The sequence below is a fragment of the Falco rusticolus genome, chromosome 4 (genome assembly GCF_015220075.1).
Source record: "Falco rusticolus isolate bFalRus1 chromosome 4, bFalRus1.pri, whole genome shotgun sequence".
Taxonomy (NCBI): Eukaryota; Metazoa; Chordata; class Aves; order Falconiformes; family Falconidae; genus Falco; species Falco rusticolus.
In genome coordinates, this window is record NC_051190.1 from 74134660 (window position 1) to 74162519 (window position 27860).

Sequence of the window (27860 nt, forward strand, 5' to 3'; positions counted from 1 at the left end):
TAAATTAATCAGCATATGTAAAGTATAATCAAAAGCAAATTTGTTAAAAAAATTTCAATATTTAGTTTCTCATCATTGTGAGCTCTAGAGATTGCAGGTATTTAAGCAATAAATAGGGAACCCTGGATTTGATTTGATTTGATTTATTTTAGGTCCTTTTTGTAAAGAAAATCCTCAAATGCACTGGTGTAACAATCAAAACATTTTTAAGCAAAGGGCCTATGGTTTTCCAGGCCCCTCCATAAAAAGATAATCCTCAGACTTCACATACCAAACTGACAGTATCTAAGTCCAAGATTTAACCATGAAAATACCAGTCAGTCATGCTTTGCTTTCCTGGTTTGTGTTACCAGTAACTAGCCACTCCTGGTTAAGATTAGCACTTATGTCTGGTAATGTTTTGTCAGATGGGCAATTCAGCTTTGTGTTTAAAAGTTTTGCTGATATGGCAGCCCTGTCAAATTCCTATCAGCATTGGTTTTAATCCTGTTGTTTGAACCTCATGCAGAAACTATAGAGTTAATGTACAGCGGGTGGGAGGTGGAGCTGTGAGAACTTACGTTGGCTCACCAGTGAAACTGAACTGTTCAGGATTTTGTAACACAACCAAAAGTTGTGCACAAAGGTATGTGAACTGGAAGTCCCTTAATTTACGCAGATCCTATAGTATTGTCTACTTCTCTGCAGGAATACTGAAAGCAATTTTCAGTTCCTGGAGACTGAAAGGATGTCCAAAGCTGCAGAAAGCACAAAGGAGGGAATGCAGTCAAGGGAAAAAGACATATTACAAAATAAGTAACTGCAAATGTTTAATTTAGGTGTCTCAAAAAAAGATCTTTTGTGGGGTTATGTGAATGGTAAACATGTTTATACAAGGTAAAGAAATTTATGTTGTATAGGAAAAAGTGAGGCAGGGACTATGGATCTAAAATTAAAGATGGAAAAATACTTCTTGGACATTTAAAAGGGTGAGAGCAAATAAAACTTCTTAGTTTATAATGTGTCCCTTTCCATGAGCAGCTAGTAATAGATTTGGTGGAAGGGATTTGGCAAAAGAATAAACTACTTGGTGCTTATGATTAGAGGTTTAAGAAATTAAAGACACAGTGGGATTAGCAGGGAGGAATATTGTATTGATAGCGAGCATTGCCAAAATCTCTTAAGGTTTTGCCCAACTCTAACATATTTTACTTTGTGAATATAATCGTCTTAAAGCATTAATTCTTCCTTCCATGCTCTTATTAATTTAGGTAGCTATTGCAAGAGCTGTGTGAATGTCTGCTGAATTCCCGAAAATGTGATTCACTCCATGGAAGTGCTGTGTTAATAATATTACATGCCCAGTGTTGGTGAAGTTTTGGCGTAGAACATCTGCTGCGCTTTCTGAAGCGTGACACCCACAGATCATCTGTTTCAGCAGACTGAGATTATCACTAATAAGAGTTTTTGATAAGAACCCTGTTACTGGGGAGCATCCGTAACGTTGCCTCCTTTCTAGCTGGAAACTTGAGAAAATGAGTTGTTAGTACACCTGATGTGCCAAAGAATGCCACGCTACTGTCACGCGGCATCAAGGTCACTAATGGTTGGGCTATATTCTTGTAAACATTCAATGTATTTGCCTGTGTTTTCTGCTTAGAGTTCTGGCAAATGAATACTACATCACAGAAGTTTGTTGTAAAGCCGAGACACAAAAGAAGTAAAAGGCAGGTATGTGCTAATATGCTTGTTCATAAGTACTATGCTGTCAGGTTTGTTTCGTGTCTGCTGAATTAATTTGTCCAGGTGGAGTCCTGCTGCTACTGCTGGTTTGGCACGAGCCCTTGGTGTCAATACAGCTGTTACAAAAAGAGGTATCTTAACGCTGACAAAACATTGTTGGGTTCTCCTGGACATTGCCTACCTGAAGAGTTATAAAATTGTTAAACACTGCTAAATTGCAAATGAAAAAGTAGCTAAAATGTTTTCTCTCATTTTGAATATAGAGTTTTATCAGAAACTCCCAATTAATGAACCGTTTATGGTTTGCAAAGTAGCTACTTTATCTCACTTGACTTTGATTTAAAATAAATACTTTAAACTGAGAGTTCATTAAAGTGGGGGAGCCACTAAGTGCAGATGTTTGTCTGTACCCTGGAAAGATTGCAGCAATTTTTTGCATTTTAGGAATGGAGTTCAAATGATGGTACAGGTTAAAACAGAGCCAGGTCAGGGGAACTGAACAGTGGAGGCAAAAATGAAATACTGAGAGCAGTGGGAGGGGGAAGATGGCTTTAACATCTCTTAACTAATGCACGCCTCTCAGAGGCACAAGATGAGTGAGAAAGATATAGGAGAAATTCTAGAAGTCATTCTTGAGGGTCTTATTTTATTATATCAGGTGGTTTGCTAGCTTTCTATAAACTACCCATTACTCTGCATTTTTAAGTCATAATGATGTAATAACTCTCCTGGAAAACCCAGGAAAACAAGGACACCATGAAGCAGCACAATCATAAATGTTTCTAAATGCAAAGTAAGCGTAACACAGAGGTGGATACCACATTCCCTGTATGAATTGAGCAGTGTGTGAATAAATAATAGAATTGTTACAGAGAATTTTCATAAAGAATGCAGGAGGGATCCCTTTCTCCATGGGGAAAAAAATAGCTGACACATGCAATTTTTAGAGCTATAGGCACCACTGAGTATTCTCTTTCTTTAAAAAAACCCTAAATTTGGGATTAGATGGGTTGAAAGACTTGATTTCAATGTTTAGGGTCATATGATGTCCTGGTGGAGGTGAGTTTTTCAAAATGATTCAACTAAGCACCAGAAGTTTCATCAATATCTGAGACCAGAATTAAGACAATAGAAAAATGTATGCAATGCAAGTTTGGTTTCTGAAGTAACCTCTAGTTGCCAGTTACACTGTCTGTACTTGTTAGACTCTCTTATATTTGTGTTCTCTTGTAGGTTCGTCAGATTCCACGTAAAGTTGAAGAGGAAACTAAATACATTGAGTTAATGATTGTAAATGATCACTTAATGGTAAGACTGATGCACTTCAACATCTTACAGAAGTTACCATTAACATCAAATTATCTTAATTGGTCCGTAAAGGATAACAATAGAGAACAATATATGGCCAGAATAAATTCAGTATGCCCTTAAGAGAAAAGATTACGGTCTCATTAATCATTGGTGAAGTTGCTTCTGAATTTTGGCAAGGTAATTTCACCAAGACTGCAACCAACTTGTGTATCAGAAAGAAGGGTCATAAATTAAAGCTTTGTGTTATAAAGTAACTAATGTCAGAGTGACTTAAGCTGATGATTTTCTTCCTGGCTTTCTTGAGCACTTATCTTTGTTATAGTCACTCAGCAATCAATAATGTAGTTATTGCAATTGTGCAGCAGCTGTTGACAATGGGGAGATTAATAGTGACTAGATTTTTTTGATACGTCCAAATCAATATAGAGAAAATTATTTTGTTAAGCTTGTATACTTTCTGTGGGAGAACATAAATAGGCTCTTTAATGCAGTGGAAAGAGACATAATAAAGATTAGCGTATTGAAGAAAAAACAGCTCGTTCAAATGGGAAAAGGGAGGAACAACCCCACGCACCAGTACAGGCCAGGGGTTGACCTGCTGAAAAGCAGCTCTGTGGAGAAGGACCTGGGAGCCGTGGTGGACAGCAAGGTGCCCATGAGCCAGCAGGGTGCCCTTGGGGCCAAGAAGGCCAGTGGGGTCCTGGGGTGCATGGGGAGGAGCGTGGCCACCAGGTCGAGGGAGGTGATCCTGCCCCTGTGCTCTGCCCTGGTGAGGCAGCACCTGGAGGGCTGAGGCCAGTGCTGGGCTGCCCAGTTCAAAAGGGACAGGGAACTGCTGGAGAGGGTCCAGCAGAGGGCTATGGAGAGGATTGAGGGATTGGAGAATCTCCCTTATGAGGGAAGACTGAGACCTGGGCCTGTTTAGCCTGGAGAACACTGAGAGGGGATCTGCCATTTTGAGCTTTACAGTCCTGTCCTGTTTTTTTTTACTAAGTGTAACTTTGTAATTTTTGGTATTCCCCCCCCCCCCCCCCCCCCATCCCCCCCCCCCCGATTCCTGCTTGAAAGCATGCCTTTCCCACTCCCTAGTTGCTGGGCACTTCTTGCCCACTAAAACATGGATGCGGGCGCTCTTGGGCTTACATCCCTAAAGGAGTCTCAACTATGGAAGTTGTGTTGCTAATTTCTGTGTTGGCATTTGGAATTAACTTTAAAATTGCCAATAATAAAGATAGTGAAGACAATAACATTATGTTCCTGTTCCTATAGTATTTTTTGAGTAAAGATATTCAAGTAATTTCCAAACAGGAATTAATGAATCCTCACAGCAGCTGTTGTAAAGTATACCAGTAATGTGCATTTCTGAGCGATTTTCTACTATCACTTGTTAACAACCCATTCAGCACAGGAGACCGAACCTTGTGCAGGGATTTTACTGTTGATGTAGTTGCTCTTTACTTTGTACCTTTTTGGAAATGGAGCTTCTTTTTTTGAAGCCTGTGTATGTAACTTCCCTGTGTTTGTTTCACAGTGTAAAAAGCACCGCTTGTCAGTTGGCCATACAAACAGCTATGCTAAATCAGTTGTGAACATGGCAGATTTAGTAAGTATCCCTCAAGTAAATGTTCTTTTACGTGTGAGATGATTCTCGTGCCAATAGATGCAGGAGTTGTCAGTTCATGGTATACCTAATCATAACATATGTGAAGATCACAAATTTTCATTTAGAACCACAGTCAGCCACATATAAAGCCTTTGTCTAACATAAAGCACTAGAGATTTCTTGTGGCTTCAAACATCCTGCTGGATCAATCCCTTGAGCCTGAGTTTTAAAGAACACCTTAGATGTGACAGTTTTAACATGAGACCCCTATGTTGACAACCTGAAACCCAGAGAACATTAGAATACACTAAAATTTCTCCAGAAACAGTGCATTTTAGTAAATAAGTTAGAATAGGGACATACAGATGGATTATGTGGATTATATTTGTGATTTACTGCTTGTGCTAAATTGGATGAGCTGCTGGCTCTTGCATCTCACCCCATAAAAGTATTACTAGGGAAAAAAAAAGAAAAAAGCGGTTCCCACTCATTCATAGTATTTGGTGTGGAGTATTAACCCCCAGCATTGAAAGGATGGCCCTTTTTTTTTGTGATTCAGCCTCCATAGGGTTAAATACTCCTGTAGAGATGTGTAACAATGAAAACTGTGGTTTTATAGATCACTACTGTAAGAGAGCCCTTGTGTATTGCTGGGGTGAGCTGGATGTTATAAAAGACCCATTAATTCCAAATCTTTGAACTATTTGGAATGGTTCTATAGTAATTTTTCAAAAATCCCATCTCTCTTCCATGCATCTCTGCCTGCATGCATCCTGCAAAAGATCTTTTTGCAGGCTGAGATAGCTGAATGAAGAACTAGACCTAAAATTTAGATTTTGCTTTTTTTCCTCATGTTTGTTGGTTGGTTTTAAGGGAGATAAAATCACCTCAGAGAACCTAAAGTGTGCTGGAACAAGCTAAATATTTAGTTATGTAAAAATGCAAGCTATTACAAAAAAGGGGTAAACCTTACATTTATTCTATTTGACATAATATATTTGTTCATTCTGTTAATGTGCTAGATATATAAAGAACAACTTAACACCAGGATAGTATTGGTTGCCATGGAAACCTGGGCTACTGATAACAAGTTCACCATATCTGAAAACCCCTTGGTGACCCTACGTGAGTTTATGAAATATAGGAGGGATTTTATCAGAGAGAAAAGTGACGCAGTTCACCTTTTTTCGTACGTAACCTCATGTGATGTTTTATTACTGGGTTTGTTTATTTATTTCCTTGGGGGTTGCTTGTCACAAGTGGCTGATGCATCTGCTTTCTGTTGAGTGTGTAACCTACAGTATTTCAGAAAATAATGTTTCTGATGGGGAGGTGGGAAAAAGTTAACACACAAAGTGCCTGCCACTGCAACTAGAGGTTTAACTCTTATTTTAATTTTTAATGCTAAGCCCAAACTGCATGTGCTGTAATCCTTGGTTATTCTGTGCAATTACCTACTCCTCAAGTGCAGCTACATAGAAGGTGATGCACGGTTGGTTCCACCTCAGAGGTTGGCTTCTTTGGCAGTAGAGCATGGACAGCTCCGTTGTGTTACTTAAAAGCAGAACACTGGTTTTGAAACCAGTGAGGTTTCCTGCTTAAAAAGCACCATGGCCTGCTTCACTTTGTTGAATGACTTGCATGCTGCAGGACTACTGAAGTGTTTCAGATCCTCAAAACAGTTTGTTTTCTGGAGAGATATGTGCTATAAGAAGAATAAGCTGGGAGGAATGTTATTTTCTCTAAATATCTTAATTGTTTTGGAAGTAAGATTGATAGAATATATCTATAAAAATAGAGGAGATGTTCATGGCTGAAATTGTTCTAAATGAGTCAGGCCAGTTGAACTGCTCTGTTGGAGTCCTTATTCCTCTCTGCTGACTGTTGTAGGAGCCTATATGAATAAACTTAATCTGAACACCTCACTTCCACATGACTCTGGTAGGGTGCCAGGATACCAACCCCAGTATCCACCCTCTAAGAATTTTTGTGCATGCTTAACTACTGTTGTTGACTTCTGCTATGAAGGGAAGTAGTAAGATCTGCTTGCAGATTTTGGTTTCTCCGTGTCTCAGTTCTTCATCTGTAAAATGAGAATCAGTTTTTTTCACGTCCTTCATGTATCTTCTCTAGTGATATTGTAAGGTCTTTGGGGGGAAGTCTTGTTCTTATGGATATTTGTGAATTGGCTAGGACAAAGAGGGTCTTACTTGCCCTGTGAGTGGGACTCTCGATACCACTGTAATTCTAGTTCCAGTGCTATCCACAACACCACTATCAATGGTGTCTGAGGTATTGCATTCATAGATTGTTTAGAAATATCAGTTTCTGAAATTGTGTCTGTGAGTGAGAGATAGCTCAGTTGGGAGGTGAGGCTGGCTGCTGTGATGGTACAGTGGTTACAAGTGAACTTCCACCTTCAGCACAGTTAGCCCGTTGTATTGTTTCTTGATGTTTTTCTGTTTTCCTTTGAAAAAAACAATTTGCGCAGCTTGAATAGATCAGTACTCTGAAGTGGAGCAGAGTATATTTTGTCTCCAGTAACTGGCAGTCATGCTGACATAGTCAACACCAAAGTGATGATTAGTTTTAGGCTCAGAGTGCATTTGTCCCTTGGATGAGATCAGCAGCAGCTCCAGGGAGTTTCGCCTGCCTCTGCATCAGAGAGCTATTAATCCATGCCCCTTTGAGTTTTAACACATCAGCATTATCAAACTAGACACATGTCTTTTTACTAGTCCCACATGCATTGGCAGCATGGTGGCCTCTCCTGTGCTCTGTCTGTAGCACATGCCAGAAGTCGCTTGCTGCCATATTACATCAACGAACAAAAGGCTAGTGAGATTTAGGTGGTTTGGCAAAATAGTCCCCTTCTTCTTATGATTTCTTCTATTAGGTAGTCTGAGAAGGAAGAGATAATTTGTCATGTGAGGTTTGTGAGTGGTTATCAGTCTTTCCCATTTTGTTTTTGCATAGTTTGTTGCGTAGTGGTGGCAACCAGCATTTACAAATGCCGGTTTCTCATGAGGAAGTCAGAAGGGTGAATACTGGCATGGATAGATGCAGAACTCATGGACTGAGCAGGGTAAACTTTCTTTTCTTTTCCTTTTTGTCAAAGGGGGAGTCGATTTCAGAGCAGTCGAAGTGGTGTAGCCCACACTGGTGGAATCTGCTCCTTGCTTAAAGGTGGAGGTGTGAACGAGGTAGGTGGGGATACTGGTATGAGCAAAAAGTGCTGGAAATTTATCTGTGCAGACATGTTTCTCAAAATACCTTGCTGCTTCTTCGCTGATGCAGGCTTTTAGTGCAGCTCTATAGAAGGGATGTTTCAATGAAGAGCGATGAGTGAACAAAGTCAGATATGGATTCAAATACACTTTTTAGCAGATTCTGCAATATCCTGTCATTCATACTTGCAGCCACAACAGCAAGAAAGAAACAGACTTGCTCCTAACTTGTCCATAAGCCAGCATTTAGTTTTCTTCACTTGTCCATTATCTATCTGCTCTGAAGTAAGAACTCTAACACAAGCATCTGATTTTGCCTTTTATTGCCTTGAAATGAGAAAAGCCTCACTTGTATCTGAAATACCTGTATGTAACTGATTACTCTTCCTACCTTGCTTGTTTCTTTCAGTTTGGAAAGCCAGACTTAATGGCAGTTACCCTGGCACAGACCTTGGCCCAAAACATTGGCATTTTCTCAGACAGAAGAAAACTTCTAAGTGGTAAGGTTGTTTGCTTTTTCACTCTGTCTCAAGAGAAAAATCTTAAAAAGTGGAGGATCTTATCAGTGTGTCTCTGATAGGTATTTTTTTCCCCATGTTTCTCACATGTTGGAATATTTTTATTTTTCTTGTGATAAATACCCTCCTGCCCATAACTGCTAGCAGCACTGGTGTCACCATTTCATTAAAAATAAATCATAAAGGTGTCTGCCACTTCCATTCATTTCAGGGAGATTGATGTCAAACCCACAGGCCGAATGGCTGCTTTCTTATGGCACAAAGGTAGAAACATGTTATTAGACCTGGGGTTGTCGAGGAGCTGCCTCAATCCCGTTACGCAGGATGGTTTTAACAAAAAAAAATTTTCCCTTCTTGCCTTGATTTAATTCCTCTTGCAGATTGCCGAAATTACCTGTATTTGCCTACTGCTAACATTTCTTTTATGTAACGTTGGCATTCAGCTTCTTAGTAACCCCTATTTACCTGCAATGTTTTAATTCAGACCTCTGCCCCGTCCCCCGCTCAGCAGGCACCTCACCCTCCCTGCTTCCATGTTATATGAAGTCCCAGCTTGATATGATTAAAATAATAATAAAGTTTTGAAACAATTTAGATGATGGAGTGCTTAGTTTTTGGATCATGTGTAGTTATGTGGCTTACATTAAAAAAATAAACTATTGAGTATTAGAACTCTGCTTAGGTGAACTTTGTTTTCAGGCATTGTAAAGACAGTATATAATGCAGAGATATAGCTACATGTAAAGGTTTTTGCAGTTTATGTAACTTTATTTTGAAAAATCTTCAGAAATGCAGGATGGATGCTCTATGCTACTGACATGTTCACTTTTCATGTTCCAGCTGCATACTATGAACCTGCTATAGGGGCATGGTAAAAGTGAAAATTGTCAATGGTGATTCTGCTTCCCTTTCCCATTGCTGAGGAGAGGAGCAGGACACTTTTGGTGGGGAGGGAGGAGAATGCAGCTATTGGACAGAGCCTCATTTCCTTTTTAATTGTACTTTTAAAATGGAAGCAAACTGATATTCATGTATTACAGTAAGGAAGATTGCAGAAAGAGAAAGTATACATACAAAGCATATGTACATAAATAGGCACAAGGCACATTTTTGAAAGCGGAGGGCTGTGACCAGAGCAAAGCAATCCCAGGCAGAAGGGAGGGCTGCCCTCTGCCTGCTGGGGAGTTGCATGGGGAAGGGAGGCAGGCAGGGAAGGGAGGGAGAGTGGAAGAAGCTGCTAGATTGTGCTGTACTGGCTTGTGTTTACTGACCATTTTATGTGGTTTTGTGTACGTTATTGTTGGTTTGGGTCGTCCGCCCCCCCCCAAGTGAAGATTTCCCCATTCACATTGGCATAACTGAAAGAGAACTAAAAAATTACAAGAAGGGTTACAATTACTCTTTTTTTTTTTTTTTTACTCTGAAAATTTGGGAATCAAATACCATGACACAGGAGAAGGCAGAAGAGCTGACTCATGATTTGCAGGTGCTGCAGGCTGACACTGCCATTTCCCCTAACTTCACTTTAAGAGGAGAGAAAAACAGGACATATTTTTCAAATCTCAGGATTGCATATCATGTATAATTTTTGAAAGAAAGTTTGTCGGCATGCCCTGATACACTTAAACTAAGGTGTGGAATAAACCAGCACATTCTCAACCTGTATTTAAATATGAAATGGAATTTACTATAGTGTGTTTTTTTGTGAAAAGAAATGTGTTATTTTGGACTCACAAAACTCATGATGTAATTTTTTTTATTGTTGTTGTCAGGTGAGTGTAAGTGTGAGGATACGTGGTCTGGATGCATAATGGGAGACATGGGGTAAGGCATTTCACTAGAAGAAAGTCATGTCCTTCATACAATGACATAAAGGAGAGGTGTGAAAACATTTGCCTTTTGTGCTTCAGCAGAATATTTTCTGTGAATCATTTCTCAGAAAGTAAGGTATTAGCTGTATAACATATATATAAAAGATACTTTCAAAGGAATGTGAGACTAAGTGAGTTAATGAAAGGATATGTGAGGATTTTTGGAGACTGTTCATTTAACTCACGAAGCACAGGGCTCAAAACCCAAGCTGGGTCATTGCAAAGAACAGAAGAATGCTTAGCTTCTTTTCTCCTGCAAGTTTTCTATTGAATTGTGGGAGCAAACAATGACACATCCTACTTCTTGAAATCCTATTATCAAATTACTTAAGTATGTCTTATTTTCAGTGTTTCTGTTGGATTCCTTTAATATATATCTATCATTTTTTACCCCTCAGTTTGTGTGATAGCGTTAGAAAAACTGCTCCCGTTGGAGGTTGAGGATGCTTATACCTACATGTAATGTCACTGGAGAGATTTAATTTAACGTCTAGTGAATCAGCAAGTTTTTCCTGGTAGATGAAATCTGATGCTTTCTAACATGTGCATTCAGACCTTAATTCTTCATATTGAAGGCCTGTCTTCTGTCATGTATATGAATTAAATGTAGTCTAGTTTTACGTATGGACAGTGCTCCAGATTTTTAAATTAATTTCAAACTGACCTGCAAATTTTCACATCTTTGTGGTCAGAACAACTTTGAAAAAAGAAACATATTTTATTCAAAGCTCTTTGGAAGTATGAGTATGTGCCTTTTTCACCTTGTCTACCTAAAAACATACTAGGTAGGATTTTTCTGATTTTTACTTTGTTAGAAAGCCGACTGAGAAGCATTCTTGATGCTTGTAAAAGGGATTACTTATCTAATGGTCTTTAAATACTTTATCTGAAGTCCAAACCTTTCAAGTAATTAGGTACACAAAAAAAGCTTGTATTTACCTAGCTTATTGATGAAGGTAGGTGAATCCCATATTCATTGTAGTCTTTAGACCTAAATCATAACAGTAGAGATGGAAAATGCCCATTTATGTTTTGCAAGCCATCACTCTTGGCAATGCAGGATTACTTTGTGTAGCACTTCTGCTAATATTTTGTTATTCAGTGATATGCTGATACAGGAAAGCCCTTGAGACTCCCCAATCTGCTTGAAGCATAAGTACTTTCATGACTAAGGACCTAAATATAAAGATGACTTAAGTTACTTTGGGAAAAATTCTTTCCCTGTGGAAAGGATCCATGCAAAGATTCTTTGAATGAAATTGTTTTTAGGTGGTGCACTTTGCCTTAGGTTGTCACTCTGAACTCGAAAAAAATTTGTTCAATAGGGCACATGAGAGAGGGAAGGCAAAATGTTAGCAGCATGTTTTATAGTGGTATAAATCTATTATATAAAAATTCTGTGGGCCAAGAGAGCAATTTCATCTAAGAAGGAAATGAACTATAAGCAATATTTGTCTCCTGCAGTATGTACGGGAAGAAATAAATGTATTTCTGATATCAGGCCTGTTAGTGGAACAGGTCGTGCTTTTGAGAACTACACACTGTGTACTCAGATTTCTGGTATTTGGCATGAAATAAGTTAGTAAAATATTTTAGACCTCTTACTTTTCATGAGCTCTGTGTCATTGTTGAAAGTTCATTGTCATTTACTAAAATACTTAACAAATTAGAGTTACAGGGAGATAGTCACTCTGATTCTGAACAGTGTGTTTTTGTACTTTTTGAAAAAAGAAAATACAGTGTAAAAAGCACTGTAGAAGTAATCCTGCCACCTTATCTCTGTGCAGGTATTATCTTCCAAGCAAGTTCTCCAAGTGTGATATTGAAGAGTATCACGAATTTTTAAACAACGGAGGTGGAGCATGCCTTTTCAATAAACCAACCAAAGTAAGCATTACTTTATTATTGAGTATTATTTCTATTGTATTTCTAATTTAGATGAAACTGAGAAGAATGGAAACGTTTGGAAAAGATAACGCCTGTAATTTTGATATTTCTGCTTCTCTCTAAGTTCTAAATTTTCTGGTGACATAGGAGTGAAGTAGCTGATTTTGGTTCATAGTGGTTTGGAAATTATATTTAAATAAATTTGTAATAAGTGGTTTTATGTCCAACAGTTCCCACAGGCTTTGATCTAGAACCATCCCTCATGCGATTTGTTTTGAATATTGTAAATACATTATGTTGCTGAACTTACTTGCTGAGGTTGCAAGTGTCTTGGTAAATTTTTGCACAGCTTGAATTCTAATTTGTTTGAACTGATGCCTTTTGGTACAAATCTCTGGAAGCTGAAGTAAGAATGCTTTTATTTCACATCTGTCCCAAGATGAAGGAAGGTAGGCTCCTAGAGCCTCTGCAAGGGGTGCACTGCCATGCAGCCCAGCAGCTTTGCAGGCACCAGCAGTTACAAGTGGTTGTGATATTCTCCCTGTTTGGAGAAGACAAAGTTTTTACAGTGGCTCTCAGAACAGAGTTGGAAAACTGGGACTAGTTTTTCTAAAGCCGGAAGAGACAGAGCGGTAGAGAAAGCCCCAAGGAGTAGGGGGACAGACATTAGGAGAGCCCATGGCTGCTGAGTGCCTGTCACACTCTCATTCCCCAGACGCTACCCACATCATCTCTGTCAAAAGGGTCTGTCATCCCCTGAACTGCATGTGCTGTGGGAGAAACGTGGCTGGAGAGAAGAGCTCGTCTTAGCCCTGTGTTAGCTCCTTCCACGCCAACACATGCTGCTCTGCACAGCCCTGCCTTGTGCTGGGTAGCCCCCTAGATGGGGAGGGCTGGTGGATCCCTGCGGGCCCCTGTCCACCTTGCTTCATCTAGCAGGGTGCGTTACCTCCCTAAAGGCTTGGAGGCAGGAGGGCTACAAAAGCATTGGGACCCACTTAAATGACTGACTAACCCCCTCCAAATTTGCCTCTAAAGTATGAAATCAGAGGTCTTGCTGTACAAGTCGTGCAAATCAGGAGAAGTAGGGAATATCTCTTGAGACAGTATTTGCCTTTTCTTTGCTTCTTTTGTCTCAGTGTTGGCCTGCTAAACGCTTGTATTGATGTGAAGGATGCAAAGAGTATGGAATGATTAACTGAGACATTTAAGGGAGATAAATACAAAACAAGGCTAAAGAAACTCATGCACTTCAACAATGGAGGATTTGCTGCAGGGTTTAGGTGTATTCCTGCTGCATTTACTGAAGCATGTGTTAAAATGTAAAATAATCCGGATAATGATTTTGACTCTTTACTATATATGTTTAATGTTACCGTCTATTTAAGGAGGAAGCAAAGGAAAGAGGCTAAGGCAGAAAGACAGTCCAATGTGGAAAAAAGACTTCATAGCTGAGGTGGTCACAGCTGTAAAAGAGAAAGTCAATTCTGGAGTGATGCATATTCCTCTGGAGCAGCTGAGGAAAAACTGCATCTTCCAACAACTACAGAATTTTAATAAATGTTAGAGAGGGGGGAAGAGAAGGCATCAAATCTGATTAAGCCGAATCTGCTTATTTCTCAAAGACCTCCTTTTCATGGAAGATTGTGTTATTGAAAGTGGAGAGAAAGCACTGTAATTCGTTAATAAGATGTAAGAATTTCATTCTTTAAAATGTATCTGCATCTTGGAAATTTGTTTTTTTACCAAGAAATATCAGTGGCTTTATTTCATTGCTGAGTGAATTGCTTCCACAGTGTAATGTGTCTTAGTTGGGCTTGTTTCGGTGATTAGGTTCGTTTGCATATCTGTCACTTGGAGAAAAAAAACAATTACACCCATCTCAGTCTAGATTGGCAGAAGTTACAGTTTTTACCAATGGCAGGTTGAAATGTGAAAGTTAGATGTGGAGGCCAGAGTGATTTAGACTTATTTATGTATTGTTGTTTGTGTTGGTTTAAAATTATTGTTAGTGGATGTCTGCCTAATTCACAAGGCTGTCAAACACATGTGTTTCCTAGCAAGGGCGGTGAAAAACAAACTTACTTGTGCTTTTCAAGAAATATGAGATAAAGGAAAACTAATGTGACAAGGTGCAGTGTTTGACAGTGCTTCACCATAAGATCAGCTGTGAACCCAAAAATTACATCAGTGACTGCTGGAGCAGACTGACCGTATGCTTTTTTCAAATGAATGGATTAATTGCATGATTTTGGGGGAAAAGTTATTGAATTTGCTTTTCATGATTTTTTTTTCTTCCATTTCGTATTTAACTGTCCCTATATATTGCAGCAGACGGACTCAATGTTTCAAGGCAGAACCCTGTGCTACTGCCATCTACTTGTCTGCATTGTGCAGGACACCTAGAGATACTGAAGAAGTTATCTGGAAAAATGTGTAGGAAACAAGCAGTTTTAACAACTCTTTAATAATTCTAGAAGACAACTGCTTGATTACATTTAATGTTAAATCCTATATATGCATTTCATGCTGCAGTCAAATTTCCATTTTAATAGGGGGATCTAATAATAGCAGGTCAGTCTGTGCCACAGCCCTCAGGCTGGTTTGTGGCACAGTGAAGTACATGGGGTGATGCTCCATCCTGTGGGCTACTGGTAGAAAGGCAGCAGCTGGAGAGAAATGTGCTCTACACCATAAGCAATGTCCTTGTGCAGATGGCTCGTAAGCAGAGTGGTTTCTGGAATGATCCTAGTTTAACTGGAGAACAATCCGCAAAACTTTAGTCTTGATGACACACCTATATGCTTTTCTCATTTATGTAATAAAAAGCTACTGTTAAGTTTTCTTGTGGCCAAAGGAAAAAGAATAGTTTATTTTTGAAGAATTACATTTAGAAATTTTAGGAAAACAATGAAACTGGAAAGAACAGAGTATAAATGTCCATTAGCAGAGAGCATCACGTGGTTCCTGTGTAAAAAATGGTAAATGAATCTTGCCTCTGGGAAATAAAAATACTACTGCAAATATACAAATTCAGACATTTTAAGTTACAGTTTAGTGGGGAGGCTGAAAGGAAAGGGAGGAAGCTCAGCAGCTATACTTTCTCACTTGCCTGTGACACACAGACTTATGGAAAACTGCTGAGAGTTCTCAACTGTGGTAGAGGAAGAGGGAAGGAAAAAGCATCTGACTACAACAAAAACTGACAAAGAAACCCAGCTTCTCCCTTTTCCCTGCATTTCTGAGCCACATGCTACCAAAGGGCAATTTTTTTTATGACTATTCCTTCTGAAGTTACAATGCAGGCTTCAACCTGGGGCAGAGCCTTCATCCCTTGAATTCTTGAACAGCAGCAATTGCAGCCCCTGTGATGATGGTGAAAATGTCATATTGGTTTAAATTTTTTTCCTTTATTGTCACACCTTTTGTTTTTTATTGTGTCTTCTGCTCTAACTGAATCTGCTGTAAAAATGGCCCTCATGCACAGATGCTGTGTGACTCGACAGTATTGCTGAATTAATTCACAGCATTGTTTGTTCTCTGCACATTTTGTTTGTGGTGTTCCTAGTCTGTTTATCCCTGAGTTGTGGGTACTGTTTTTCAGTTAATGCATTTGGAGTGCTAGCTAAAAAACCCACGCTGTACAGAGTAAATATGACAATGATTCCCTTAGGAGAGACATGCCCTTTGATTTCTGATTTTGCCCCACAGCTTCTGGATCCTCCAGAATGCGGCAATGGTTTTGTGGAAGATGGAGAAGAGTGTGACTGTGGGACGATAGCAGTAAGTGCAATATACTTAGAAACTAGATTCTCCAGGACTTGGTGCTGCCCATCACTGCCATTAAGATTAAGTGGGGGAAGACAGGCGATGCTAAGGTCCAGTGGCAAAAGTTTAATCATTTTTACCTTTGCCCATCATGTTTAACACAATGTGGGCCAGCTTTTTTATTCTATCACCACATAAATTCTGAAGAGTAATAGTAATAGCTACCTGTGCAGAATCAGGCCTTAAAAGATGTTGAAGTAGTTTCCTAGATGGCAACATGACTCTGGTCAATGCTAAAATGTCAGTATTTAATGATTGACACTGAAGTTAGAAAAATTATTTCCTATATTACGTAGGAAACAGCACCTTCATGCCCCACAGTGCATGCCAGTTTCTTTCTCCGGGTGCCTAAAAGCCTTGTTAAAGATCTGTTCAGGTAGCATGCTAAGATGAGATGTACTAAGAGAGCTTGGGGCTCCTCTTTTCCATGTATTCGATTACAAGTGTGTGTGTTCCTCAGGAGTGTGCCAGTGAAGGAGGAGAGTGCTGCAGTACTTGCACCCTGACGGCAGGCTCCCAGTGCAGCAATGGACTTTGCTGTCGGAAGTGCAGGGTAAGGGCTGTGACCTTCAATGCAGCATCCAGGTGGGAATCCATCCAGGTGGCTACAGGCACCACAGCACGTCTTTTTCCTTGCAGCCCTTGTGATTACTTTTCTGAAAGCTTACCTTTTAAAATTGGCTGAAAACTGGTTTGTCTGGGGCTATTCTCGGTCTTTTAGGCTTGGCTTCTGGGGGCAGGGACTGTGATCAAATGCAGAGGTGAATTAAAGCTTTCTGATTTCAGGCAAGTTTGAATCAGGTTGAAGTTCCACAAGGTTTCATTAGATGGCCTTGTTTAAACATGCACATCCTTAATCATGGGCTGCCCCCAATGCCTTGCATGTTGCACTCGATTTGCCCCATGAGACTGAACGCGGAAATCATACCACAGAGGGCCTGAGAGATGGGTATAGTAAAAAACCCACAAAATGCAGTTAGCAGAATTATTGAGAAGTGTTCATCTAGAAGACACCTGCCTTCACTTTTGGTTAGATCTGCCTATGTCTCCTTATGTTTGGACTGACTGAAATCCCATTGAGTAAAAGGAATCAAGCCCTGTGTAAACTGTAAGGCGTTCTTCCTGATATATCAGTAAATAGTGAAAGGAGGTTTAGCCAGATCTTGGCTGTAAAGGGAACCTAGCTAAATATGACTTCAAATAGTTGTTTATACTCATTTAGTAATAATGATAATTACCATCAATATTATTAAAACTGTTGTGTACTATGTGTGATATTTTTATCTTTGTCTGTGGGCATTTGAGGGTTTCATTTCCTTAGGAGGAACATTAGTAATAACTGCAGACCACATTCTTGACTTTGTACTCATCCTAATGTTAAAAAAAGAAAAAGCACAGATTATGCTGGAACAGATCACATTTCCCTAAGCAGATTCCTTTTTGCAGATTGCCAGTGTGGGTGAATTTTGTTCAAGTATCCAAGTCACATAGGCACCATATTAAAGACTATCAGAAAAAAATTAAGCTTCTGTGTACCTACATTATTTTTGCAAATGAGATAAGGGTTTATCTGCATACAGAGTGGTGAGGGTGAGCCAATGAAGAGAAAGGCAGAATTTTGCAAAACACATGTCCCTAGAAGGTGTTAATCAGGACAGATCAAAAGACCATATATAATAGTTTCCAAAGTTGGGGGTTACCTTCCCCTGTAATATCCTGCCTGAAAGCAGGAGTGAAGGAGGAATTGCAAGCAAAACATGGTGAATGTATATCCCAGCATCCTGTAGTGTCTCTGACAACATTCCTGTCTGTCTGCATTTTTCCAGAGACTGGTAGGAAAAAGATAAGCTGAAGGCCAAGAAAAAGTACCAGAGACTAGCTCTTCCACTGGCATGTGCCTGTTCACACCAGCTGTGGAGTTAGCAGTTGTCTCCCAAAAAATGTATGTGAATGCAGATCCAGAAAAAAAGTCAGAGAGCTGCAAAATGTATCACAGTCTTAAGAAACCTTTCAGGAAAAATAAGGGGTCTGTAGTACATCCATGACCAGCAGCACTAACAAGTGCTGGTAATGAGATGTCTTCCTGCTTTTACAGGTCTTGAGACAGCACTGAAATCTTTAACTGAAATGCTTCTGTTAGGTCACTGGTACATTTTCCATTGTCTGTTCACCTAAAAATGGTGTCAAACTGTACAGAATTCAGTTAATTTATTAATGGTTTCTGTTCTGCAACAGTAATGGGGCATTGTAGTAACCATAGTGTTTATACCTAGAGCTTTGCAGTGTTCTTCATCTCTAGGGAGATCAGGATCACTCTCCCTGTTTTGTGAAGAAGAGCTAAATGGTCACAAAAAGGCACAATGACCTGCTCAAGATAATGCTGCAAGCCACTGCAGTACTGGTTTGATAAACTCCAGGGGTCCTGTGTCCCAGGAGAGCACTTACCCTGCTCAGCCCTGCACTTGATGCACTTGGGAGGGGATGTCTCAGAGACTGATACCACTTGCACCAGTAAATGGCTGGTGGCTTGAGTGGTCCGGTGCTTGCACCAGGGAAAGTCTTCCCACTTCAGTCAGCACCTGAAGATTTCCCATTTTTTATTTTAGTTAAAACTCTAAGGAAGCGTTGAATTTAAGGCAGGACATGGAGAAACCAAGACTCTAATTTTCTGTCCTTTTTTTCCAGTTTGAACCTAAAGGAGTTTTGTGCCGAGAAGCGGTGAATGATTGTGATATTGCAGAGAACTGCACAGGAAATTCCAGTCAGGTGATTTTTGTTTCTTCTATCCAAGAGATTAAAAAAACCTACCTGTAGTCTCTCAGTCACTAGAGAGAATGTTACTGCTTTGTATGGTAAGATGTATAAAAATTACATTAAACCTTCTGCTACTGAAAAAAACAGTATGGTACTGAAATAATTTACCATATGACTTGTATACTTTCGCTTGTCTGCTCTATGATCTATTAGTTATTTTCTCTTTCTATAGTGTTCTCCCAATATTCATAAAATGGATGGATATTCATGTGATAACAAGCAGGTAATTAGCACTTCTATTTGTTTTACATTCTTTCTGCTTTTATAGATTGCTTTTTGTAGATTTTGGTTTAATTTAGATTTTATAGATCTTTGGAAGTCTCCTGGGACAGTTCTGCTAAGATTCTTGAGTTTTGGGTGCTAGTCATGTTTTGGAGCTAAGCATTTAAATGAACAGAAGGTAGAATCACATATTAGTTGCCTCAGTAGAAAGCATAGAACAAATCTGTATGTTAAACAAATACATATTTTGGAAAATCAAGTTATTTGAAACTTTTCTGTATCTCTTTCTTCCTAGGGTATTTGTTTTGGGGGAAGATGTAAAACCAGGGACCGGCAGTGTAAATATATCTGGGGTGAAAGTAAGTGAATGTTATTGTTTCTAAGTTGGTGGTTGTTCATGTGGCTCGAAAGATTGTCTTAGCTAAGAAAAATTATGGAAGAGGCATATTCAGAGCCATTAAAACCAGCTAAGACTGTATGTCACTCTTCGCTCTCTTCCCTTTTCATTTTGTCTTTCCATTCTCTTTTCCAGCTCTTTCTCTAGTGTTGGTTAACTTACTGGTGATTCTTCTGAAGTCTTAATTTTAAGTTCTTATTCACTACCACCTAGGGAGTATGTACTCATATTTATTGATTTATTTCAGTGGTTTCTGGACATTTTTGACCAATAAACCCTAGTCAATCTGAACAAAATTTTATAACAGTCTTGTGGTGCCAACATAAAACCTTTTGTTGAGAACACTGTGCAGAATTTCACAGGCCACCTATAGACCATGGTACTGCTGTTCACAGTACACAGGTTGGGGAGCTCTGCTTGGTTTGATTGTGCATCCCCAGTTCCCAGGTCCTGACCTTTAAAAGTCTTCATCATCTTAGAAGACATTTGTTTCTGTTTTTAGAAGTGACAGCTGCTGACAGGTTCTGCTATGAGAAGCTGAATATTGAAGGGACTGAGAAAGGAAACTGTGGAAGAGACAAGGACTCTTGGATACAGTGCAATAAACAGTAAGTTGATACATTTAGAAAACAACTGGTATGAGATTTTTTTATCCCTGATCCAGTTCTTTAGCTGCCATAAAAAAGCCTCTATATGGATTAGATGTCTGGCCGCCTTCTGCAGACCTTAGACGTTCTGCTGCCTTAGAGCAGGAAATTCTATAGAGATTGGAGTGTTGAGAGGAGGTGATCTCTGAACAAGAGAGCACCATCTGAATTTTGGTAGCACTTGGACCAAAAGTGCTTCTAGTGCTCTTTGTGAGGCTTAGCAGCACAGAGGAGAGAAGCCTGTGGTTTCACATCTCGGTGTGGTGTTCACCTGTTATGCTGTGCCGTTGCATTGCTAAGTTGTGTTCAGTTTTCATCATATTGTAAGTTTCCACATCTTTTCCTACAAGTTGCTGCTTAAACCATTGTTTCACATTCTGTATTTATGTAGTTGATGACTTCTGCCTATTTTTGAACCTTTTACCATTTCTTATCAAACCGCACCTTGTTTTTTCAGATGAGTTCTCCATTCTGTCAATGCCATTTGAATTCTAGTTGTGCCTGCAAGTGAACTAATGTCCTTTCCCACCTTTCTGTGGAGATTTCATAATGTTACTTTTGCTTCATTACAAATCCATGAGTAAAAAATATTCAGTAATATGGGAGAGGCCCGACCCCTCTGTTCTGATGGTGCACAAGTCTCCACGCGAGTCGTAAAGTTCCTTCAACAGCTGAATTAAACTTGATGTCTCTAGTTCCCTTACATGTGTGCCATTTGAGAGTTTGTTTAAAGTCAGTATATACTGCTTCTCCTCTATGGGCCAGTTACTGTATCTTAATAGGATATTAAATCAATTTGATATGGCTTGTTCTTGACAGCTCTCTGCTTGCTATTACTCAGAGCATTTTTGATAATATATAATGAAAAAGACTTTTCCTAGTCTAAGCTCTGAGGAGAGTAATTTTCTTGGGAAACAAGAAATTTATGGGAGTTACTGTCAGTGGGAGAAAGACAAGGAATAACAAACACATTACAAAGCAAGTGAAGAAGGCCATATTTTTTTGATCGTCCATTTTAATTCAGTTTTGGTTTTGGTGAGTATCTGTTCATTCTCTCAATACAGGGATGTGCTTTGTGGTTACCTTCTATGCTCCAATATATCCAGTGTGCCCAGACTTGGAGAACTTGATGGTGAAATCACATCATCAATCTTGCAGTTTGGAAAAGTCTACAATTGCAGGTAATTGGAAGTCCTGAAAACAGAACAGAGACAATCAATATCCATCTTGCATAGAAAAGCAGCTTTCTCCTTCCTAAGTGGAGAACAACTGTTTCCATTAATTATTTTCTTCCTGTTAATGCATAGTCATTATTCCAGCAATTATTATTAACAACCTTTGTTAAGCTTCAGGAAATGGGCTGCATGTGAGGAGTGCAGCTGTTTTGCAGTCCCCTCTGTGTAGTAGTTAATTTTGCCTGTAGAGTTGTAATGCCTCTTCTCTGGTCTCTTGATTTTACATTTCTTAATGTTTGTAAAATACTTAGACATATGCCTGTACTGCCAAAGCTAACTGGCAGCTTAATACATTGCCGTAAGTTAACTGATTCCCAATTATAGACCTGGTGTGTTCTTATAGCTTCACACAACTGTAAGATAAAATAAAGTTCCTGCACAAGTAAACTTGGTGTTTTATCTAACACTAGTTCTCACACTGGAAAAATGGTCTTTGTTTTCACCATTACATTTATTTCATGTAGATATACTGTGGTTTTGTTTGTTTCACATTAGAACCAGTGAGATAAAATTAAGCCAGTGCTTACTCTTTCCTGGTCCTGGGCATCATATAATGCAGACAGAAATAAAGGCAGCAGCCCAGAGCCCAGTTTCTCAAGCAGTCCCATCTAATCACAGCACAAGTCACCGGGGTCCCCTTGGTTGTCTTGCAGTGGTGGCCATGTGAAGCTCGATGAGGAGACAGACCTGGGCTATGTGGAGAACGGGACACCGTGTGGGCCGAACATGGTGTGCCTTGAGCATCGCTGCCTCCCCATCGAGGCCTTCAACTTCAGTACCTGCCCAGGCACCACAGACAGCGAAATTTGTTCAGGACACGGTGTATGTTCTTGTACTCTTTAATCCTTTTTTCTGTTTTTGCTGAGTACCTGGTGTTGTGTAGTATACTAGCTAGACCTTTTAGGGTGCCAGAAGTGTGACTCTAGAAGTCTTTATGCTAGAGAAGCTTTCGTAAAGGAAAAGGGAAGGAGGCACATAAGTAAACATAATGCATACCAATCAAGGCATCTTAAACAATGAGCCATTGTAAGCATGTATTAGTTTTTAAAAATTTTTTATCAATCATTTCTTTTGCTATCACTTCATATTTCCTCAGGCAATGTACAGGAGAACATAAAGGTTTTGTGACCCGAGAAGCCTGTGTCTCTGTTCTTCCAGATGCTCTTTTTAATTCCCTCTTTATTGTGTCAGCAGCCAAGAAGGTTCATAAAGTTGTTGGGTTTTGTTGGCTGACCTAGTGAAGAGGGCAGTGAGCTGTCTCTTGGCTAGTGCTCGCTTCTCTGCTCTCAGTGCACAGCCGATGGCTTTGCCGTGACCCTGGCAAGTCCCCTTGTCCTTCAGTTTGAAACAGTGTCCAGGTCCCTATGGCTGAGCTGAAATCAAAGTTGTTGTTCTCTCATAATGTCTTTTGTCTTTTATACTGCGTTAGAACTCCCTTTTTAATCTGAAATCAAGCACTTCATATTTTGAAAAAATAAAAATAATTGAGGTTCAGAGTCTCCCAAAGCAATTATAAATGGCTCTATTAAATATATTGCATTAAAATACATTAATATGCTTAATAGGTATTGCATATATTTATATATAAAAGTAGAATAGTATATTTATATCTGATATACATTAAATTTTCTGTATATTAAAAATGTGTTGCAAAATTTTGCAGGCAGACTATATCTATACTGTAGGTATTAATTACGTGAATACATTGATTTTATGATTTTATTCTGAGCTACATGTTTGGCTGCAGGTTTGTAGCAATGAAATAAAGTGTGTCTGTGACCGATTCTGGGGAGGAGATGATTGCAGTTCTCGCATCAAGGACGATATATTTTTTGATAAAGATGCCATCAATAAAGGTATGTTGTTACCATTTTTACCAATAACTGGAAAATCTTGGATTTGAGGAAGATTCATTATGCAAAACTAGATATCCTAATTTTTTAGGTAGCATACAGCACAGTGCACCGTTAGGAGCCTCATTCCCTTCCCTTCTTCCCACAGCAGAAGCACTTGGTGTCTGTGAATTGAGGTCTCAGAACTGGGGCTAGATGCGAGCGGTGCTGCTTGCAAGCACTCAGTACACCTCTCAGGACTGGTACCAGTGAGGCTGGTTGTACCTTGCTTGTCCCAATCACCTGAGTGGCCTTATTAATATATTAATATTATTAATAATTATTAATATATTGATAGAACAGGTCAAGCAGAAAGTTACTGGGACTTCTCATATCTAGATGGAAAGGCAGTGTTACTTGCATGACTGGTAGAGTAAATTTTTATACATGGCCAGTATGCAGAATGTTGGCTTTCACATTTTTTGAGTGAAAATTTTTATTCATCTTTAGGCTTGCATACAAGAGAAAGATGTATTGTGGAAAAATGAGGGTGTAAATGTTTTTCATTATAAATCCTTGTGGGGGGACAGCTTTACCATCTTCCAGAATGTCTCTTTTGGTTATATTTATTCAGCTATGGAAGGGATTTGAGCAAAACCAGTCACTTTTATTCCAATGTAAGCATGTATTTGCTAGGCAAGTTGTAAGGATGTAAGCTACAGCAGTTTAGTATTGATAAAGTTATATTGGCATACCTGACACAACTTTCCCATGTAGCAAGTGTTCAATAAAGGGAAATGGACACAGAGGCCAGAGCTTGATTTACAAATGATCTTTTTATGTCCGTGCTATCTTTCAAAATTTTATTATTGGTTACAATTCATCAACCTAGTGCAAGTTGTCCAAGCAGGTTTTTGAAAGACAGTGCATTTACTGGTTTTGTGTATTTTTCTCCTAAAACCCTGTGTATTTTTCCCCTTTCTTGTGTTTCCAGGTGTTGTTAGCACAAATATAATAATAGGGGCTATTGCTGGCACCATTTTAGTGTTGGCTCTCGTTTTAGGAATAACTGGTTGGGGTTACAAGTAAGTAAATTGTGTTCTTCTTAATACAGTTTAAAAATATGTATATTTCATCTGATAGTTGATTATGTTATGAAAAGAACGATTCAAACATAATCTAAAAAATCCATATTGGATTATATCTATATAATGACATTTTTATAGTGTTAGCATTTTTCAAGCAATTCTTCCATGTGTGTGTGGTTTTGGAGAGCCTGATCTGGGTTTGAAATTTATTTCTAATTTAATTCTTTTTTTTTTTTGTAGACGATCAGATTGTGATTTTGCTGTATCTGACAAACGAAATACAAGAATAGTCTGATTCAGTTATAAATCTTTCCTAATGATGAAATAAATTTAGCAAGATCGGCCTTCAATCAGTCAGTAAAGCACTAAACAATAGGCTTCCTTAAACAGATGTTTATATTGTCAGCTTAACCTGAAATTAATTCAGGCACGTATTTCGGTAAGAGAGAAATCTGTAATTTGCAAGTAAGTTGCAAGTTCTCCCCTGATGCAGAACTGTCAGTGTTCTGCTCACTGAGAGCCAAAATGGATTATTTTAGCCTGACTGATCTTTTTCAGTTTTTCTCCTTTTGTGAATTTCCTCTAAAACCAGAGTGGTTTAGGGTTTTTTTGTATGTATTATAATAAGATTCAAGGTACTTTGTCACCTGTGTTTGGGTAAGTGGCTTTTGAAGTCCTCCTGCACAGATCCTTGGTATGCTTGGAGGGCAGGGCAGGTTCAGCTTCAGGCAATGCTGTAGCTGCGACAGGGTCCCAGCGGTTTGGCATAACAAACTGTCACATCCCCTGCTGGTTGTTAGACTGAGGTGGGCTGAGAGCAGCTCAGAAATACGTAAGGAAAGAAGCATTTGGAAAAAAGCATGAAGATTAGTATAGTAGAAAGATAGGTTATGCTGTCTTGGTATATCATCCTCAGCTTCTGGCAGCATCTGGCAATCTGGACTTCTGAGTACAACTCCGAAAATTAAGGGCTCATTTTGAGATCACATCTAGCCATTGGGATTAGTTCTTGGAGGTGGAGAGCAAGAGGGCACCTTTCACTGGCAGCTTCACAGTGAATAGATTTAAACTCATCATGAACTGCAGCTCCAACTCAGCATTGATTTTAGCCATCAACATGAATATATTTTCCTTGTTTATTCTGAATTACTGTTTGTTTATTTTAGAAGTGTTTTCTGTAGAAATATTTTGAGTAAAAATTTCATTCTGCCTACATTGCTTTTCTCTTTATTTTTTTTCTCTTACTGACCACGTATACCTGCATACTGATAAATCATTCTTTCTTTCTCTTCTCTTTGTATGGAAAGAAACTACAGAAGACAGAGGTATGTGATAAAAGTAATGGAATGTATCTTAGAAAGCTCTGAAAATAGCTTTTCTTCTCTCTTGCTCATTTACATGCTATAAAGAAAATACAGTGATGAGTTACCATATTGTAAAGAATATTTGCTTGAATATATGAAACTGGTATTCTATGAATACATTACTTGAAATATTGATTTCACTGGACTTGGTAGCAAAAATAATGTTTACTTCTGAGATAGACTATTTTATTTAGGAAAACAGGAGAATATTTCCAATAAGAGAGACTGAAAATCTGTTAGAGATGAAAGCGTTCTTGAGAGGCTGAGAATTGAATAATTAATATTAACATGATGTTCAGGAGCCTTTTGAGACAAATTCATTCCTGGAGCTTCTTTGCAGTTAAATTGCTGTGCGAATGAACAGCCTATTTTTTCCTGCCAGCCTGCTTGATTGATTTGTAGCTAAAGCATGATACCATCTTCAGCACAGGACTGAACTTTTATCATTTCAAGCTTGTGGCCAAAACCCAAACAGTTCCTAGTGACTTGGGTTTGGCGCCTGGAAGACCGCCTCCCTTTGATCAGTCATCTGCCAGGCAGATGAGTCTTCTGGGAAGGAGTTGGCTCCTTCTTCTCTGTCCCCCACACATTAGAGGGTTTCTCAAGTTCCCCTGTTTTCTACCTGTATCACTGCCTCCTGGTCCAAGCTGCTGCTTTGTTGCCGCTACCTGTTGTGCTTGTTCTCCATTTCCCCTGCCTGTGTAGCACTTTCTCTGCCAGGCTCAAAATACTTGCAAAAAGCAGAAAAGCGCTGCCGAGTGCTGGTTGTGTACTGCAAGGGTCAGGTAGGTGGCAGGAACAGTAATAGGAAACAACCAAAGGTATGGAGGTCAAGCCTTATGGAGAGGCTGATGGATAGGAAATGTCACCCAGCACAAGGAAGACAGAATTTCAGGGTTTGGTGCTGCTTAGCGGAGTGTGATGTATCTGTAATTGCAGACTAACATGGCCATCAAGTCACTCATTATACTGTGGATGTTGCAGTGTTGGCTGAGGACAGAGCAGCCAAAACCTTGAAATACAGAAAGAGACAGCCCCATGCATGTTCACGTTGGAGTATTAGAGAATCTAATTTTTTTAAATTCCCTCATCTCCAGAAATCAGTATACGGACAGAGAGCTGTGAGTAAGCAGTCAGTCTGCAGCTGTGTCTGTGGGCATGGGAAGAGTGGAAACCAGCATGAGCTGAAGCTTTTGAAAGTGACGGAGGGCTCCATCACTTTAAAGATGATGGAGATACTTCGTAACTAAATCTTCTTCATGCAGAAAATGAAGTTCTGTAGGCTTGACATCTAAATAGAATAATTTTGAATATTTACAAGGGGTGATCCATAAATGGAAAAATCAGACATCCACCAGAGTGTCTTTTTTTTTATTATTAATTGTTTATTATTACTCCTTAAATAAAGATGAAAACAAGCCATTGAGGTATTTCTGAGCATTACGTAAGGAATGATACTTGGTATTACTAAGAACTGAAATGAGTAAATGGAAATAAAAAGAGCCAATTAGCAAGGGTTCTGCCAGCTGGGATGGTGTGGCTATAAGGGCACAGCTACATGGGAGAACTTATTTCTGACAAAGTAGTGAGAGACAGTTTGCTGGAGGAACCCTGGGAAGCAGAGCTGCCCACAGTGAATCAACTCTGAATACACCCATGTACCAGCTGGGGAATGGGACAAGAACTGAGACTGGAGAAGTGTTAGATGAAATAGTGTGGAAGTACTGTGATAATGATTTATGTGCCGTATAATTATATATTTTAAATACTTTAGAGGCATTAGAAATTCAGATACAGCATGAAGAGAGGCCAGTTCAGGTCTGTAGTTGGACACAATCTGAATGTGAATCATGAATCAACCTTCTGATAAACGCACATCTTAATAGGAGCAGACTGAGGCAAAAAGGCCTTGGAAAGTGCAAGGCTGAATAGATAATTCAGTTTCTGGTATTATGATATAGTCAGCTCTCAAAGTAGCTACTTGTTCTAGGGAGGATTTTTCAACCTGGTAGAACTATAACTGGAATATTTGCATGACCGTTTTTCTGCTGGCAATGAATTCACTATCTGCAAAAAGTCACATAACTTGATTAGGACTTTCTAATGCATAGATAGTTTTATGCACCATAACCAAGCTTTTGGTACTGGAGGAGGATAAACTGCTGTCAGATAGGTGTGGCATTATTTTCTTGTGTCTTGCAGATTGAGTCTACTGTGGTAATCAGGAGTAGCTGAGAGCCTCTGACACTGGTGTTAGTTCCCTTGCACAAGAAAACAGTTAATAAACTGGAGGT

The 27860-nt window shown here is 39.2% G+C and overlaps 1 protein-coding gene across 9 annotated transcripts in view; it reads left to right on the forward strand.

Moving 5' to 3' along the window:
- The window catches only part of ADAM22 (ADAM metallopeptidase domain 22), a 135081-nt gene that overhangs the window by 85320 nt on the left and 21901 nt on the right, over positions 1-27860 (forward strand). For all 9 annotated transcript variants that reach the window (XM_037385247.1, XM_037385249.1, XM_037385251.1 and 6 more), the window contains exons 8-26: positions 1640-1710; positions 2956-3030; positions 4565-4636; positions 5659-5825; positions 7755-7839; positions 8273-8363; positions 10154-10205; positions 12040-12139; positions 15851-15922; positions 16428-16520; positions 18653-18733; positions 18954-19004; positions 19299-19362; positions 19903-20008; positions 21112-21228; positions 21936-22104; positions 23030-23138; positions 24109-24199; positions 25510-25527. In XM_037385247.1, coding sequence (XP_037241144.1) covers positions 1640-1710; positions 2956-3030; positions 4565-4636; positions 5659-5825; positions 7755-7839; positions 8273-8363; positions 10154-10205; positions 12040-12139; positions 15851-15922; positions 16428-16520; positions 18653-18733; positions 18954-19004; positions 19299-19362; positions 19903-20008; positions 21112-21228; positions 21936-22104; positions 23030-23138; positions 24109-24199; positions 25510-25527 — 1684 coding nt within the window. The remainder of the gene's footprint in view (positions 1-1639; positions 1711-2955; positions 3031-4564; positions 4637-5658; positions 5826-7754; positions 7840-8272; positions 8364-10153; positions 10206-12039; positions 12140-15850; positions 15923-16427; positions 16521-18652; positions 18734-18953; positions 19005-19298; positions 19363-19902; positions 20009-21111; positions 21229-21935; positions 22105-23029; positions 23139-24108; positions 24200-25509; positions 25528-27860) is intronic.